Here is a 14,874-nt window from a genome sequence, read left to right on the forward strand (position 1 = left end):
AGCGCGGTACATCCAGAGGGCCTTCAGGGGGCGGGGAAAGCTGTTTTCGCCCTCCCCAGGCATTGAATTATGGGTGTGGGCACTCGTACATGTGCAAGGGGGAAAAAAGTTCGCCATCACTGGCTTAGAAGATGCCCATGCATCTCTCCAGAACTTCCATCCAAGTTTAAAGTAACCAAGTTGAGCCGTCCTAAGTCCTATGGGATTGAGTGGCATATAAATTAGATTAATTAAATTAAATGGTACAAAAGCACCCATGAAGGCTTCAATTGACCTTAGGTGAATGTGCCACACAAACTCACACTCAGTTGTCTTCCTATCCTTTAGGGTATGATGCAAAACCCTGGATATGGGCCGGCGCAAAATCTTCCCGTAAGTGCTCAGAAAGGGGAAAGAAAGGGGGGGGGGGCGGCGCGCAAGCAAATTCAAGGCGGGGAAGAAATAACACGGAGTTAACCAAACTCTCTTTGGATTTCTCTCCCACCAGATGATGCAATCTCCTGCACTCTACCATCCAGTAAGTACCAAAGTAACCTGGCCTATTTCTCCTTAGGTTAGCCTGAATTTGTGGGATGGGACAGAAACCAGGAGTTGGGGAGTTTGTGTGTGTGTGTGTGTATAGGTAGTCCTTGACTTACAACGGTTTGTTTAGTGATCATTCCAAGTTCAATGGCCCTGAAAAGGGGGATCTGTGACCATTTTTGACACTTATAACCGTTGTAGCATCCCTACAATGTGGTCACATGATCCAAATTCAGATCCTTGGCAATTGACTCATAGTTATGATGGTTGTCATGTGATCAAGTCATGTGATTGACTTCTGCCCAGCAAAGCCAATGAGGAAGCCAGATTTACTTAACCATTGTGTTATACTAATTTCACAACTGCAATGGTTCCCTTAACCACTGTGGCAAGAAATGTCATAGGATGGGGCAAAACTCACTTCACAAATGTTTTTGCCAGTAACATAAATCTTGGGCTCAGCTGTGGTCATAAGTTGAGGACCACCTGTGCTCAGGTGCAATGGAAGGCGGCTTGTATTTCCTGCTCTTTGCCTTGGAACACTGTCATAAAATTGAGTTCAAGCCACTTAAAATACGAGTTTTTCTAGTGGGTTTTTTGGACCAAAAAAAAAAAGGCACGTGTGCAACTACGCTTAATTAATTCCTTTATATTTGTACGTATACTTGTCTAATTTCAAAGTTTTCGTACTACACTAATCTGTGCGCAACGAGGAAATTCAAATAACTCTGCCCAACAAGGCTATTTGGTTGCTCTGCCCAATGAAGCAATTCAAATAAGCCCAACAAGGTTAGTTAAATAACTGCCCTAAAACGCTGTTCAGGTTGTTATGCCCAACGAGGCAATTCAAACATGGCCAACAATGCTAGTTAAATAACTCTGCTCAACAAGGCTGTTGAGGTTGCTATGCCCAACGAAGCAACTCAAATATGCCCAACAAGGTTAGTTAAATAACTGCCCTACAACACTGTTCAGGTTGTTAAGCCCAACGAAGCAACTCAAATATGCCCAACAAGGTTAGTTAAATAACTGCCCTACAACACTGTTTGGGTTGTTAAGCCCAACGAAGCAACTCAAACATGGCCAACAATGCTAGTTAAATAACTGTGCTCAACAAGGCTGTTGAGGTTGCTATGCCCAACGAAGCAACTCAAATATGCCCAACAAGGTTAGTTAAATAACTGCCCTACAACACTGTTCAGGTTGTTAAGCCCAACGAAGCAACTCAAATATGCCCAACAAGTCTGTTCAAGTTGCTGTAAGTATTGTTGCCCTACAGGCTTGGCTTTGATGGCTGCCATCCAGAACCGCCTTCTACCGCACGAATCCCAGCCCTCTGAAATCAACTCCCCCTGGAGATTAGAACGGCCCCCACCCTCCTTGTCTTTCGCAAGTTACTCAAGACCCACCTATATCGCCAGGCATGGGGGAATTAAGACATCTCCCCCAGGCTTTCTTATATTTTATGTTTGGTATGTATGTGTTGTATGGCTTTTAAAGTGTTGGGGTTTTTTAATGTAATTTTATTATTAGATTTGTCCCATTGTTATACTGTTTTTATTGTTGTTGTGAGCCGCCCCGAGTCTTCGGAGAGGAGCGGCATACAAATCTAATGAATTGAATTGAATTGAATATTTTGACCTCAACCTGTTGAGCAAACAAACCATTTGAACATGTCTTACTTTTGAGGCCAAAAATTACCGGTCTCATTTGAAGGAAGATATGCTTGAAACGTACTAGATTTTCTGCTTGGCAACTCAAGATTGACTGGATGGCAGCTAGCTACCTTGATCCCCTGCTTGCAGGGCCAAGAGCCAGATGGTCAATGGTGGTGGGGCATTGAGTGTAACCTGGATTTGTGTGTCTTTCAGACGGTGCCCTACACAGGCAACATCTCTGGAGGTCTGGGAGCCAAGAGGACCATCGTAGTGCGAGGTTCTGTTCCGATGAACTTCAACAGGTCTCGGCTATCTGTTTCAGCCTTTAAGAATGATTAGGACTTCCTGTATGACAGTGTTCTTTTTACACACAACAACACATTTATTATATTATACATATACACCCCTTATTCTTCTTCTACACTATGTCGTATCACCTAAAAACGTCTGTGCCATACGCAGATCTATCCCCCTCAATATTTTCTAAACTCTAAATTTCTTTAACTATATCATTTACTTACCCGAACTCAGAACAATCTACATACATATACCCGTGAAAATTTACGAAAACAAATATATATATATATATATATATATATATATGTCACATGTTTTTTTGCTGAATTTGAAAATTAAGGGAGACTAGGATAGATAATATTTTCTAATATTTTGCATGTCTATGCGACGTTTCGGTGAAATCACATTCACCATCATCAGGCTGAAGTTGTAAGCTTCGTGTTGCTGTAAATATGTTTACATATTTACAGCAACACGAAGCTTAAAACTTCAGCCTGATGATGGTGAATGTGATTTCACCGAAACGTCGCATAGACATGCAAAATATTACACAGGGCAAAACCCGAACTCAGAACAATCTACATACATATACCCGTGAAAATCTACGAAAACAAATATATATATGTTAAATGTTTTTAGCTGGAATTTTTTAAAATTAAGGGAGACTAGGATGGTCCCATTTCGGCCTTGTTCTGGCCTCATCAGCTAGCCACACCCTTTCCTTTACTGGGATTCGATCTGGTGAACTCTGCCTTGTAAAGCAGATCACCAGATCGAATCCCAGTAAAGGAAAGGGTGTAGCTAGCTGATGAGGCCAGAACAAGGCCGAAATGGGACCATCCTAGTCTCCCTTAATTTTAAAAAATTCCAGCTAAAAACATTTAACACATACAGAATATAGTTGTCGGCTATAAAATATATTAACTGCCTTGTAGTGGTCCTGGGTTGGGCCTAGAGGCAAAAAGGGATATTTTTACTCACATAGTTTGAGAAATATATTATCGATACAAAAATTTTATGTATTACTATTTACAATACTATCACTTTCCTAAACCCCTTGATTTTGTATCCTTTCCCCTTACCCTTTTTCTCTTCCTGTTTATACTTCCCTTCCCCCTTTTTTATCAATTCAATAAATAAACTATTTTTAATTTTGTTTTTTTTTTTAAAAGAATGATTAGGACTTGAATTAAGCAGAAGAATGCTGTTCACTGCTAGACTGTTGTGGAATATGTGAGATTTCGTCCCCCCATTTATTTAGGTGCTTCATTTATAGCCCATCAAGAGTTGATTTGGCTGGGTCAGGAGCTAAATATCATGACCATATACCTAAAATGCTAAATGAACTTACACATTCAGCAGCAGTCTACCAATAAATAATATTTGCAAAGGAGAACGAGAGCTCTTTTCCCCCACTTTACCCAGCATAGAAACATAGAAGACTGACGGCAGAAAAAGACCTCATGGTCCATCTCGTCTGCCCTTCTACTATTTCCTGTATTTTTATCTTAGGATGGATCTATGTTTGTCCCAGGCATGTTTAAATTCAGTGACTGTGGATTGACCAACCACGTCTGCTGGAAGTTTGTTCCAAGCATCTACTACTCTTTCAGTAAAATAATATTTTCTCATGTTGCTTTTGATCTTTCCCCCAACTAACTTCAGATTGTGTCCCCTTGTTCTTGGGTTCACTTTCCTATTAAAAACACTTCCCTCCTGAACCTTATTCAACCCTTTAACATATTTAAATGATTCGATCATGTCCCTCCTTTCCCGTCTGTCCTCCAGCATCAAACAGGCTGTTATTGGTTTAGGGGAAGAATCAGATTTATTTATTTATTTATTTATTTATTTATTTACTTACTTACTTACTTACTTACTTACTTACTTACTTACTTACTTACTTACTTACTTACTCATTCATCCATCCATCCATCCATCCATCCATCCATCCATCCATCCATCCATCCATCCATGTTTATATGCCACCCAACTCCAGAGGACTCTTTTTATTTCATTCATTAGTCTTTATGTTCGCTTTTTTTTTTCTCTTTCCAAGGTTCCACATCAATCTTAAGGCTGGCCAGGATATCGCTCTGCACATCAATCCACGCATGCAAGAGAAAACGGTAGTGCGTAACAGTTTTCTGAATGGCAGTTGGGGTCCTGAGGAACGGGAGCTGCCCTTTTACCCTTTCCAACCTGGACAGTACTTTGAGGTGAGTGGGCTTTGATTCCAGCACAGGGGAAGGGGGTGGGTGTCTCGTCAAGGAAAGAGGTCAAAAACGTCAACATGACAGCTACAACTAGGAGATATTTCCAAATTCCAGCAAAGAGCTGGAGCGGGGAGAAGGCAGGCAGGCAGTGGGGAGCGTAGAGAAGGTCCAGAGGGGTGCCTCCAGAGGCATGAGACTCCATCTCCCATAATTCCCAGCATACACAGCCATGAGGGATTGACATCTGAACCTCTGGAAGGATGTTGAGAAGTATCATTTATTTATTTCATTGTCATTTATGTATTGGTAGTATACAAAGATATAATATTTATATACATGACACTAGTAAAAGAGAAACATTAGGACAGGCGACGGAAGGCACGCTGGTGCACTTATGCACACCCCTTACTGACCTGTTAGGAATCGGCAGAGGTCAACAGTGGATAATCTAAGGGTAAAGTTTTGGGGGTTAGGAGATGATACTACAGAGTCTGGTAGTGAGTTCCATGCATCAACTACTCGGTTACTAAAGTTGTATTTCCTGCAGTCGAGTTTAGAATGATTTACTTTAACTTGGTATCTATTGTGTGCTCGTGTGTTGTTGTGATTGAAGCTGAAGTAGTCGGATCCCGTCGACTAAACAATGCCGTTTGGCAGGACCCAGGGGAAGAGCCTTCTCTGTGGCGGCCCCGGCCCTCTGGAACCAACTCCCCCATGATATCAGAGTTGCCCCCACCCTCCTTGCTTTTTGTAAGCTTCTTAAAACCCACCTCTGTCGTCAGGAATGGAGGAATTGAGATATTCCCTTCCCCCTAGGCTTATAAAATTTATGCATGGTATGTCTGTATGTATGATTGGTTCTTTAAATTGGGTTTTTTTAAATTACTTTTAATATTAGATTTGTTTATATTGTCTTTTTACTGTTGTTAGCTGCCCCGAGTCTGCAGAGAGGGGCGGCATACAAATCTAATGAATGAATGAATGAATGAATGAATGAATGAATGAATGAATAAATGAATAAATAAATAAGTTAATTTATTTGATTTATATGCCTCCCAATCCCATGGAACTCATGGACCCCCCTCCACTAATAAAGCTCCACTCCTTATAGTATTTTGGGTGTCTTCTGATTTGGATGCAGACTCCAGGACTGAGGTTGACCCAGATGTGCACTATATCCTGACCACACCTAACATCTTTCTTTTCTTGCCAGCTCTCAATCCGCTGCGGCAACCACCGATTCAAGGTTTACATCAATGGCCAGCCTTTCTTCAACTACGACCATCGTTGCCGCAATTTCCAACAGATCAATACTCTGCAGATCGAAGGAGACGTGGTCCTTTCTTATATCCAATGCTAAGCACTGGGGTGGGGGAGAGACGCTAATGCTGGCAAATACCCTCCATTTTTTCTCCAGAGGTCTGCCAGGAGGCTCCGTGTCCTGCTCGATTGGTGTAGTCCACATAAAGATTTAAATAAAGATTAAATGCTTCAATTAATTTTGCTTTTTTTGGAACAGCAGTTGAGACTTGTTAATTTGTTTGTTAACAAGGATACTTGTTGCTTGTATCCTTAAGATTTGTATTAATATTGTTTCCTCATTGCTTATTTGACAACCATTAAGTGTTGTACCTGGTGATTCTTGACAAATGTATCTTTTTCTTTTATGTACACTGAGAGCATCTGCACCAAAGACAAACTCATTGTATGTGCAATCACATTTGGCCAATAAAGAATTCTATTCTATTCTATTCTGTTCTATTCTATTCTAATTCCCTTGCTCTGTTCTATTCTCCTTGTTCTATTTTAATTTCCCTATTATATTCTATTCTATTCTATTCTAATTCCCTTGCTCTGTTCTATTCTCCTTGTTCTATTTTAATTTCCCTATTCTATTCTATTCTATTCTAATTCCCTTGCTATGTTCTATTCTCCTTGTTCTATTTTAATTTTCCTATTCTATTCTATTCTATTCTATCTATTCTATTTTTATTCTATTCTATTTTTATTCTATTCTATTCTACTGACATATAAGCAACAAAATAAAGACACTGCACACTGTTGTATCGTTCACTCGAAGCCATGTTTCTCTGGCCGCCTGAGCCACAATTGGCTACTTTATTTCATTGTTAAATGCATTCTTTAACTCTTAATTTAATTTAATTTATTTGACTTCTATGCCGTCCAATCTCATAGGTCTCAGGGCAGCTTACAACAATTAAAAAAAAACCCCAATACATTAATACACTAATAAAAAGAAGTCGAACACCAACAGTAGATTTAAGACCCCATTATAACCCTAAGAAACCCACTATAAAAACCCTAAAACCAATCTAACAAACATACATAACAGTCAAACTATTGAAAACAAGGCTTCAAAAATGAGGCCTGGAGACTGTTTGATCCTAGAGTTCCCTGGTTGGGAACCAAATTTTGCTTCAGCAGCCAAACAAAATGGCCCCCTGATCTTGCAGGTGTCTCAAATCAAATTTATAAGCACAGCATCCCATTGGGTATTTAGCTCAGCAGTTTGTGATTGGTCGAATCCATTTACCTCAGTTTTGGCAGGCTTTCTCTGTCTCTGGGCAGATTTTCCTCCCTCCCTCAGAGCGTGTGTGGCGACCAGAAACATCCAGCAGTCTTTTGTGGTTCTTTCTGTCTTTCTTTCTGTCTTTCTTTCTGTCTTTCTTTCTTTCTTTCTTTCTTTCTTTCTTTCTGTCTGTCTTTCTTTCTTTCTTCTTTGTCTGTCTTTCTGTTTGTTTGTTTGTCTGTCTGTTTGTCTGTCTGTTTGTTTGTTTGTCTGTCTGTTTGTTTTGATTTACGTATTGGATTTATATGCTGAAGATTTGTATCTTCCCTGCTCTACAAGTATAACAAACTTCAGAAAGGAATCCATGCCTCCCTCCGGGGCATCTGCTTTTCCAAATGGGACCCCCCCTAACTGAAACTCCTAGGCCGTGTAACGCCAGCCTTGCGAGGCAGGCCAGGCAGAGACACCAATGTTTGCCTGTTAATGTTTGTTTATTTATTTATCTATTTATCTGTCTATTTATTTATCTATCTATCTATCTTATCTATCTATTTATCATCTCATTTATCTTTATCTCTAACCACTCTATTTCTATCTATCTGTCTGTCTATCTATCTATCTATCTATCTATCTATCTATCTATCTTATCTATCTATTTATCATCTCATTTATCTTTATCTCTAACCACTCTATCTCTATCTATCTATCTGTCTACCTACCTACCTACCTACCTACCTACCTATCTATCTATCTATATCTATCTATCATCTCATTTATCTTTATCTCTAACCACTCTGTCTCTATCTATCTATCTGTCTACCTACCTACCTACCTACCTATCTATCTATCTATATCTATCTATCATCTCATTTATCTTTATCTCTAACCACTCTATCTCTACCTACCCACCCACCCACCCACCCACCCACCTATCTTATCTATCTATCTATCTATCTATCTATCTATCTATCTATCTATCTATCTATCTATCATCTATCTATCTATCTATCTATCTGATTTCTATGCCGCCCTTCTCGAAGCAACTCAGGGTGGCATACAGCATTAATACAACAATATCCAATATCTCTAAAATATAACATTTTCTAAACACATTTAAAAGACCCCATGAACACTCGCATACACTCATCCCATCCAATCATATGGTATATTGGCTGGAGAAAGTCTCATCACTCACGGCTCCCATACCTGCCAGCAAAGGTAGATTTTTAAGGCTTTGCGAAAGACCAGGAGGGAGGGGCGGTACGTATCTCTGGAGGGAGTTCATTCCAGAGGGCAGCATGTTGCAGCATTTCTGCAAAATTTGCAGCCTCAAATCTTGCAAGCCCGGCTGGGCTTCCCACCTTCATTTTCAGCCTGGCCTGAGTTGTTCTCTGGTTGCATTTGGGTCTCTTTCTATGACCCGATTTGCCTGGGCAGCGGCTCTCCCTGTCCTGTCTGCCCCTTTCAGGAGGGGAGCCTGAAGGCAGGCCTGCTTTGTAGATGTATTGAAGACCCAAAGGAGCCGTGGAGAGCATTGATTTAACTACAGCCACAACATTGGTGGGTTCTAAATTATTTTGCCACCGTTTTGCAGGCGTGCTTGTATGCGCATGCAACACTTCTGTGCATGCATGGAAACATCCCGGGTGGGTTGGCAGAACTTCCCACTACTGCTGGTTCTAAGAACTGGTCCAAACTGGGGGCAACCCACTTTTGAGCCACAAGCATGACTTACACCCCTCACTCCCTCTCTGCCCTTTGGAGGGTTTGCTGGGATCCCCCCTCAATGCAATCCAAAGCATCTCTGGGGCAGGAAACGGTTGCAAGACCAGTCTAACTGGGGACACACCAGTTGTGTAAGTGATGACTTTCACTCCCAGCCAGATCTCCCCCTGCCCTTCTTCCTTGTCTCTACCAACACCCAGCATCCCTGCATTTCCTGTTTGTAAACAAAGAAGTAAAAAGGATGGAGAATTCATCAGAGGTTTTTGGGAGCAATGATGCAAGTGGATTGAATAGGCCTCAGATTCCCTTTAGGTTCTCAGAAGCTGCTCAGCAAACAGTCCTTGAAGGTCTTGCAATTTGGAAATAGAGGAATCAGCCATTATCTTTGATTTGTTTGTTTAGTCAGAACATATATAAGATATATTTATCATATAAGATAGCAGGTATTATTAGAAACAGAAACAGACACAGATAAATGAGAGCAGTAGGACAGGGATGGTAGACACACTGATACGCTTTTGCACGCCCCTTGCAGACCTCTTAGGAATGGGGTAAGGTCAGTGATGGGCAACCAGAATTTTTACTACCACACTGTGGGCATGGCTTATGCACTTTATTTCAATATCTTTCAGTGCAAATTGGGTGCTCTGGGGGTGGAGCTCCAAATTTTGCTACTGGAAATGCGTTCCTGACCGTTCCCATAGGAGCCCATCACTGGGTGAGGTTGACAGTAAACAATCTAAGGTTAAAGTTTTTGGGGTTTGGGGAAGACCACAGAGTTAGGTAGTGTATTCCAGGCATTGATCACTCTGTTGCTGAAGTCGTATTTTCTGCAGGCGAGTTTCAAGCGGTTTACATTGAGTTTGAATCTATTGTGTGCACGTGTGTTGTTGAAGTTGAAGTTGAAGTATTCATTGACCAGTAGGACAATATGGCAGATGATTTTATGAACTACATTTAGATCAGATTGAGGGTGATGTAGCTCTAAGATATCTAAGCCCAGCCTTTCAAGTCTGGTGGAATTAGGTATTCTGTCATGAGTAGAATGAATGAGTAGAATGAAGACATTGCAGATATTTCATTGGCTATCTTTGGAATGAAACCTGTGCAGGAATAAAAGCAGGCTCAAAGGACCTAACAATTTAACCTGGACCTGCACTATGAGAAATTGTATGTCCCAGAAGTTCAGGGGAAGTAGCTGAAACACACCTCCCTGTTTAGCAGAGCCATCCATTCAGTCCATCTTCTCTTGGGGCAGAGTAATACACATACAGTGGTACCTCTGCTTAAGAACTTAATTCGTTCCGTGACCCGGTTCTTAAGTAGAAAAGTTTGTAAGTAGAAGCAATTTTCCCCATAGGGATCAATGTAAAAGCAAATAATGCGTGCAAACCCATTAGGAAAGAAATAAAAGCTTGGAATTTGGGTGTGAGGAAGAGGAGGATTAGGATCAGGCAAGAGTAGAAGTCATGAGGCACTTTCAGCCAACGTAGTTTCCATAAGCGAATTTAGCTCAATCATTCTCAATCTGTTTTGCACGTATGGAAAAATTGCAGGGAAATTTTATTTATTTATTGATTCCTGAATGATGTTAGGTCTTCACATTGGGTGCATTTTAGCTTCCATTTGAGCATGGACGATGGAATAATAGTGCATGATGCAATGGAAGCTCAACATTTCCTTGTAAATCAACTAACAACAAAGGCATTGGGTTTGGGCAATGAAGCCTAAGGATTAAGATATTAAAACGTGCCAGTGGAGCTGAATAAAGTCACTTAGAAAAACAGCAAGGGCCAGAAGAGCTGAAGAGCAACCAAGGAGATGCGTCTCCTGTTAATCTTTGCTTTGACTTTTACACTTTCTGTGCAGCAGGTAAGGCTAAATTTGGTGGGTGGCAATAGCCTTTCGGCTGGGTTGCCTGCAAAAATGAGTAAAGATTAGATTAGATTAGATTTATTGGATTTATATGCCGCCCCTCTCCGAAAACTCGGGGCGGCTCACAACAAGATAAAAACAATACATAATAACAATACCCACCAATCCAATTACAATTTTAAGCTAAAAATTCATAAAAACAACAACGTTTTGTTGAGCTTCTCACATGCTTTTATTTGCACATTTCTTCATCAACGGATTGAAAAACCAGGGAGAGGCTTTGAGTACTCTGCTTTTTAATCACTGGGAATTCAACTGTATCAGTGATTTTGAATTCAGGTTGACATCTGTCATCGGCCAGACTATTTACAGGACCGCCTCCTCCCTCATACCTCTCTGCGACCAGTGTGTCGGCCTTCTCCAGGTCCCATCCGCCAAAAAATGACAGTTGGCGGGACCTCGGGGAAGAGTCTTCTCTGTGGTGGCTCCGACCCTTTGGAACCAACTGCCTCTAGAGATCCGCATTATCTCCACCCTACCAGTCTTTCGGAAAGCTGTTAAGAGCTGGCTTTTCCGGCAGGCCTAGAATTAGGCTGATTGCAAGTATGTAAGTTTGTATGTTATTACTGACTTTTATTATTAGATTTTAACTGCTTTTATTGTTGTTGTATTTATTCCTATTGTTAGCCACTCAGAGTCTGTTTGGAGTGAGCAGCATATATATATATACAGTCAATCAGTCAATCAAACAATCCTGTTCTTTGCATTAGATTTCTCAATTTTTGCCTTATCCTGAGAGTCAGAGATAACCACTTGTTGGATCTACTGAGTTGGACCAGCAAAGAAGGCTGAAAATGTCTTTGGTTGGCATGAGAGGTTTGAGATGAATAGAAATAAAGGATAGAGCAAAAACCAGAGGCACATTGTACTTAAGCTGTATTTCACATCTTGCTATATTACCTATAAACATCAAAGGGGGTGAATCATAACTGTGAAGGATTCGTTGTTTGTTTTCTTTTCAGGATAACAAGAATGATGCTGATGCAGAGTCTATGGTTAGTAAGTTACTTCATGCTGTCTCAGAGCACAATTAATTCAAGTTTGGGTTTTTTGGTCCTGTCCCTCATGCTTTTAGTAAGAAATAGCATTTCCTATTTGGAGAATATAGCCATTCGTATTTTACTAATTAACAGAGTTGGAAGGGAGTTTGGGATGTAGTCACGAAACAGTTGGAAGGGTCATATATGCTGTTATGTGCTGATCAGACTGACACCTTTCGTTTTCCTTGTAGGAAAATGGCAAAGAAATTATGAAAAAAGTTATAGTAAGTACAAAATAACAGAATTGGGAGGGAAGTCTTCAAGCTCAAGAGATCTTATAGTATACCATTTTGGACAAATAACTGACCAATTCTTAAAACTGGGTGAAAGAGGGAAGAGTTTCACTGTTATCATGTAGGAAATGGTGTTGGATATGTCATATATGTTCTCATGTGAGGAGAGAGTAGATATCCTTTGTTTCCCCTATAGAGTGGAATTGGCGAGGAGACTCTAACAAAATTAATGGTAAGTAGTTCTTTCATCCCCTTCCTTCCTTCCTTCCTTCCTTCCTTCCTTCCTTCCTTCCTTCCTTCCTTCCTTCCTTCCTTCCTTCCTCTTTCTGCTACCCCAACTTGGCCAAAGATGACTCTGGGTGGTTTAAAGACATTAAAACCACTACACATTTAAATCATAAAGGAACAAAAAAATAACTATAATAAATACTATTAAAAGATGGGGAGGAAGGGAACACAACGTATCTAATATGGTAGAGATGGCACGGCTAGAGACGTCCTGGCTGTCTTCTTATCAGAACAGAATTTGATGTGCTTTGTTCCCTTGTAGCAATCTTTGAATGATGACGATCTGGACAAATTAACAGTAAGTAGCTCTTTCTTCATCTTGAAATAATATACTTCTTGCCTGCAACAAAGCTTCCTTGTGATATAAGAGCACTGCCTGTTTTATGTCTATCTGGCTTAGAGAAGTCATACTTTGATGTCATGTCAGAATAGAAGTAATACCTTTTGTTTTCTTTGCAGGAATGTATACAGAGTGTTTGTGAAATGGATATGTTTGTGGTAAGCACCTCCCTTGTTTTTTCCTTGCAAAATGTGGTCCTTCCAATGTAACAAAGCCCCCCTTTTGTGAGTCTGCTGCCAACTCAGAAACCATCACAATTGTTCTCAAAGCATCAAGAAAGAAGGCAGGACTAAAATCTTGGGCCGGTTTTGAACCAATCAGCTTGAGGCATCTCTTTACCCCATAAAATACCCCCACCGGCTGCACTGTTGTAAAGCAGGGTGCCCTATAGTGAGGAAGGGTCCATGGGATTATCCCTTGTTGTTGTAGCCATTATTATTATTATTATTATTATTATTATTATTATTATTATTATTACTACTACTACTATATCTTTAAAGAAACAACCAAACTCAGAGAGCACCAAAGACTCCAAATAATGTATATTTACAACCCAGGATTGTTAACCTAGCAACTATCTTTCAATCCATCGTCCAAATAACCACTATCTCTGGAGAAAATACACTGTTCAAAAAAAATAAAGGGAACACTTAAACAACACAATATAACTCCAGGTAAATCAAACTTCTGTGAAATCAAACTGTCCACTTAGGAAGCAACACTGATTGACAATCAAATTCATTTTGTTGTCAGCACATTCAACTTTGTATAGAACAAAGTATTCAATGAGAATATTTCATTCATTCAGATCTAGGATGTGTTATTTGAGGGTTCCCTTTATTTTTTTTGAGCAGTGTATTTGGCATGGGGAGAGTCCTACACATTTTATTTTCTCTGCTTTGTGGTTTTTCTTCCTGCAAAATGCCAAATGGTTTCAACTAAGATCCAAAGTGCACTTCAATGGAAGACTGAATGGTAAAAAGAGGGTTTTAGTATTCAGATTGGAATATGATTTGTAGAGAAATTTATCTCTGGCTTTAAGAAATGGAAAAAAGAAGAAAATGGTTGTTCACCTTTGTGTAAGTAGAAGGGGTGAAAAAGGCCAGCTCCAAATTGACATTCTTGTCCTTAAAAAGGAGTAATGAAGATTTTGCTGCTAAAACCAACAATAATATAGTAGCATTTCTGGAATCTTTGCCATGGCTTTCTTTGACCTTGCCTACCTCAAAGGGTTGGTGTGGCTTTATGTGCCTTCTCTGGTGATGTAAGCCATTCACTTCAATATCCTCCCTGTCTCTCAAAGGCTCACCAATCAATTTTAATGGACGCCAGTGACCCAGCAAACTCCATCCAGATGTTTCTATCACGCACTGACAAAACATAATTCTGAAGGAATTCATAAAAGAGGATAATATTTTTTTTTCCTCTTTCCTTGCAGGACCTCATGCAAAAGATGTTATCTGTTCTTAAGAGAACTCTTCAGGATAAAGTACTGATATACCAATTGATGGTAAGTTGCTAATCTTTAGGATCTGGCCTTCTAAAGAGCAGTCAGGGTTGATCTCTCTAGGACTGACCGGTTGGATCGCCTTGCAGTCCAAGGGACTCGCAGGAGTCTTCTCCAGTTGAAAGGCCTCCATTCTTTGGCGCTGGACCTTCCTTGTGGTCCAACTTTCACAGCTGTACATTGCAACTGGGAAAACCATAATCTTGACTAAACGTACTTTTGTTGGCAGGGTGATGTCTCTGCTTTTTAGTGTGCTGCCTAGTTTTGTCATAGCTTTCCTCCCCAGGAACAAGCGTCTTTTAATTTCTTAGCTGCAGTTCCCATCTGCGGTGGTCTTGGAGCCCAACCCAGGAAAATAAAATCTGTGGATAGATTTATTTTATGCATATTTTGGTTGTGCCAGTGTGGAAGAATAATTGAAAAAAGAAAGGGGAAATAAAAAATATCTCAGAACAGTAATCATTCATGTTTGGGTGTTTTTGCTTTATCACTCATTCTTGTAGCCATTCACATGTCTACTATCCAGAGATGGAGAAATAGGAGAAGTCAGATATTTTAACATGTAAGGATCAAACTGATACCC

The 14,874-nt window shown here is 40.2% G+C and overlaps 1 protein-coding gene across 2 annotated transcripts in view; it reads left to right on the plus strand.

Annotated features, from left to right (window-relative positions):
- The window catches only part of LGALS4 (galectin 4), a 36,636-nt gene that overhangs the window by 7,884 nt on the left and 13,878 nt on the right, over positions 1-14,874 (plus strand). Inside the window, exons 5-9 of one of the 2 annotated variants that reach the window (XM_070764583.1) lie at positions 328-372; positions 488-517; positions 2,394-2,482; positions 4,537-4,696; positions 5,907-6,188. In XM_070764583.1, coding sequence (XP_070620684.1) covers positions 328-372; positions 488-517; positions 2,394-2,482; positions 4,537-4,696; positions 5,907-6,053 — 471 coding nt within the window. In that variant the 3' untranslated portion in view covers positions 6,054-6,188. Of the gene's footprint in view, positions 1-327; positions 373-487; positions 518-2,393; positions 2,483-4,536; positions 4,697-5,906; positions 6,189-14,874 lie in introns of those variants that run through there. The other variant, XM_070764582.1, reaches the window with a different exon arrangement.

Source organism: Erythrolamprus reginae, chromosome 11 (genome assembly GCF_031021105.1).
Source record: "Erythrolamprus reginae isolate rEryReg1 chromosome 11, rEryReg1.hap1, whole genome shotgun sequence".
In the NCBI taxonomy this organism is placed as follows: Eukaryota; Metazoa; Chordata; class Lepidosauria; order Squamata; family Dipsadidae; genus Erythrolamprus; species Erythrolamprus reginae.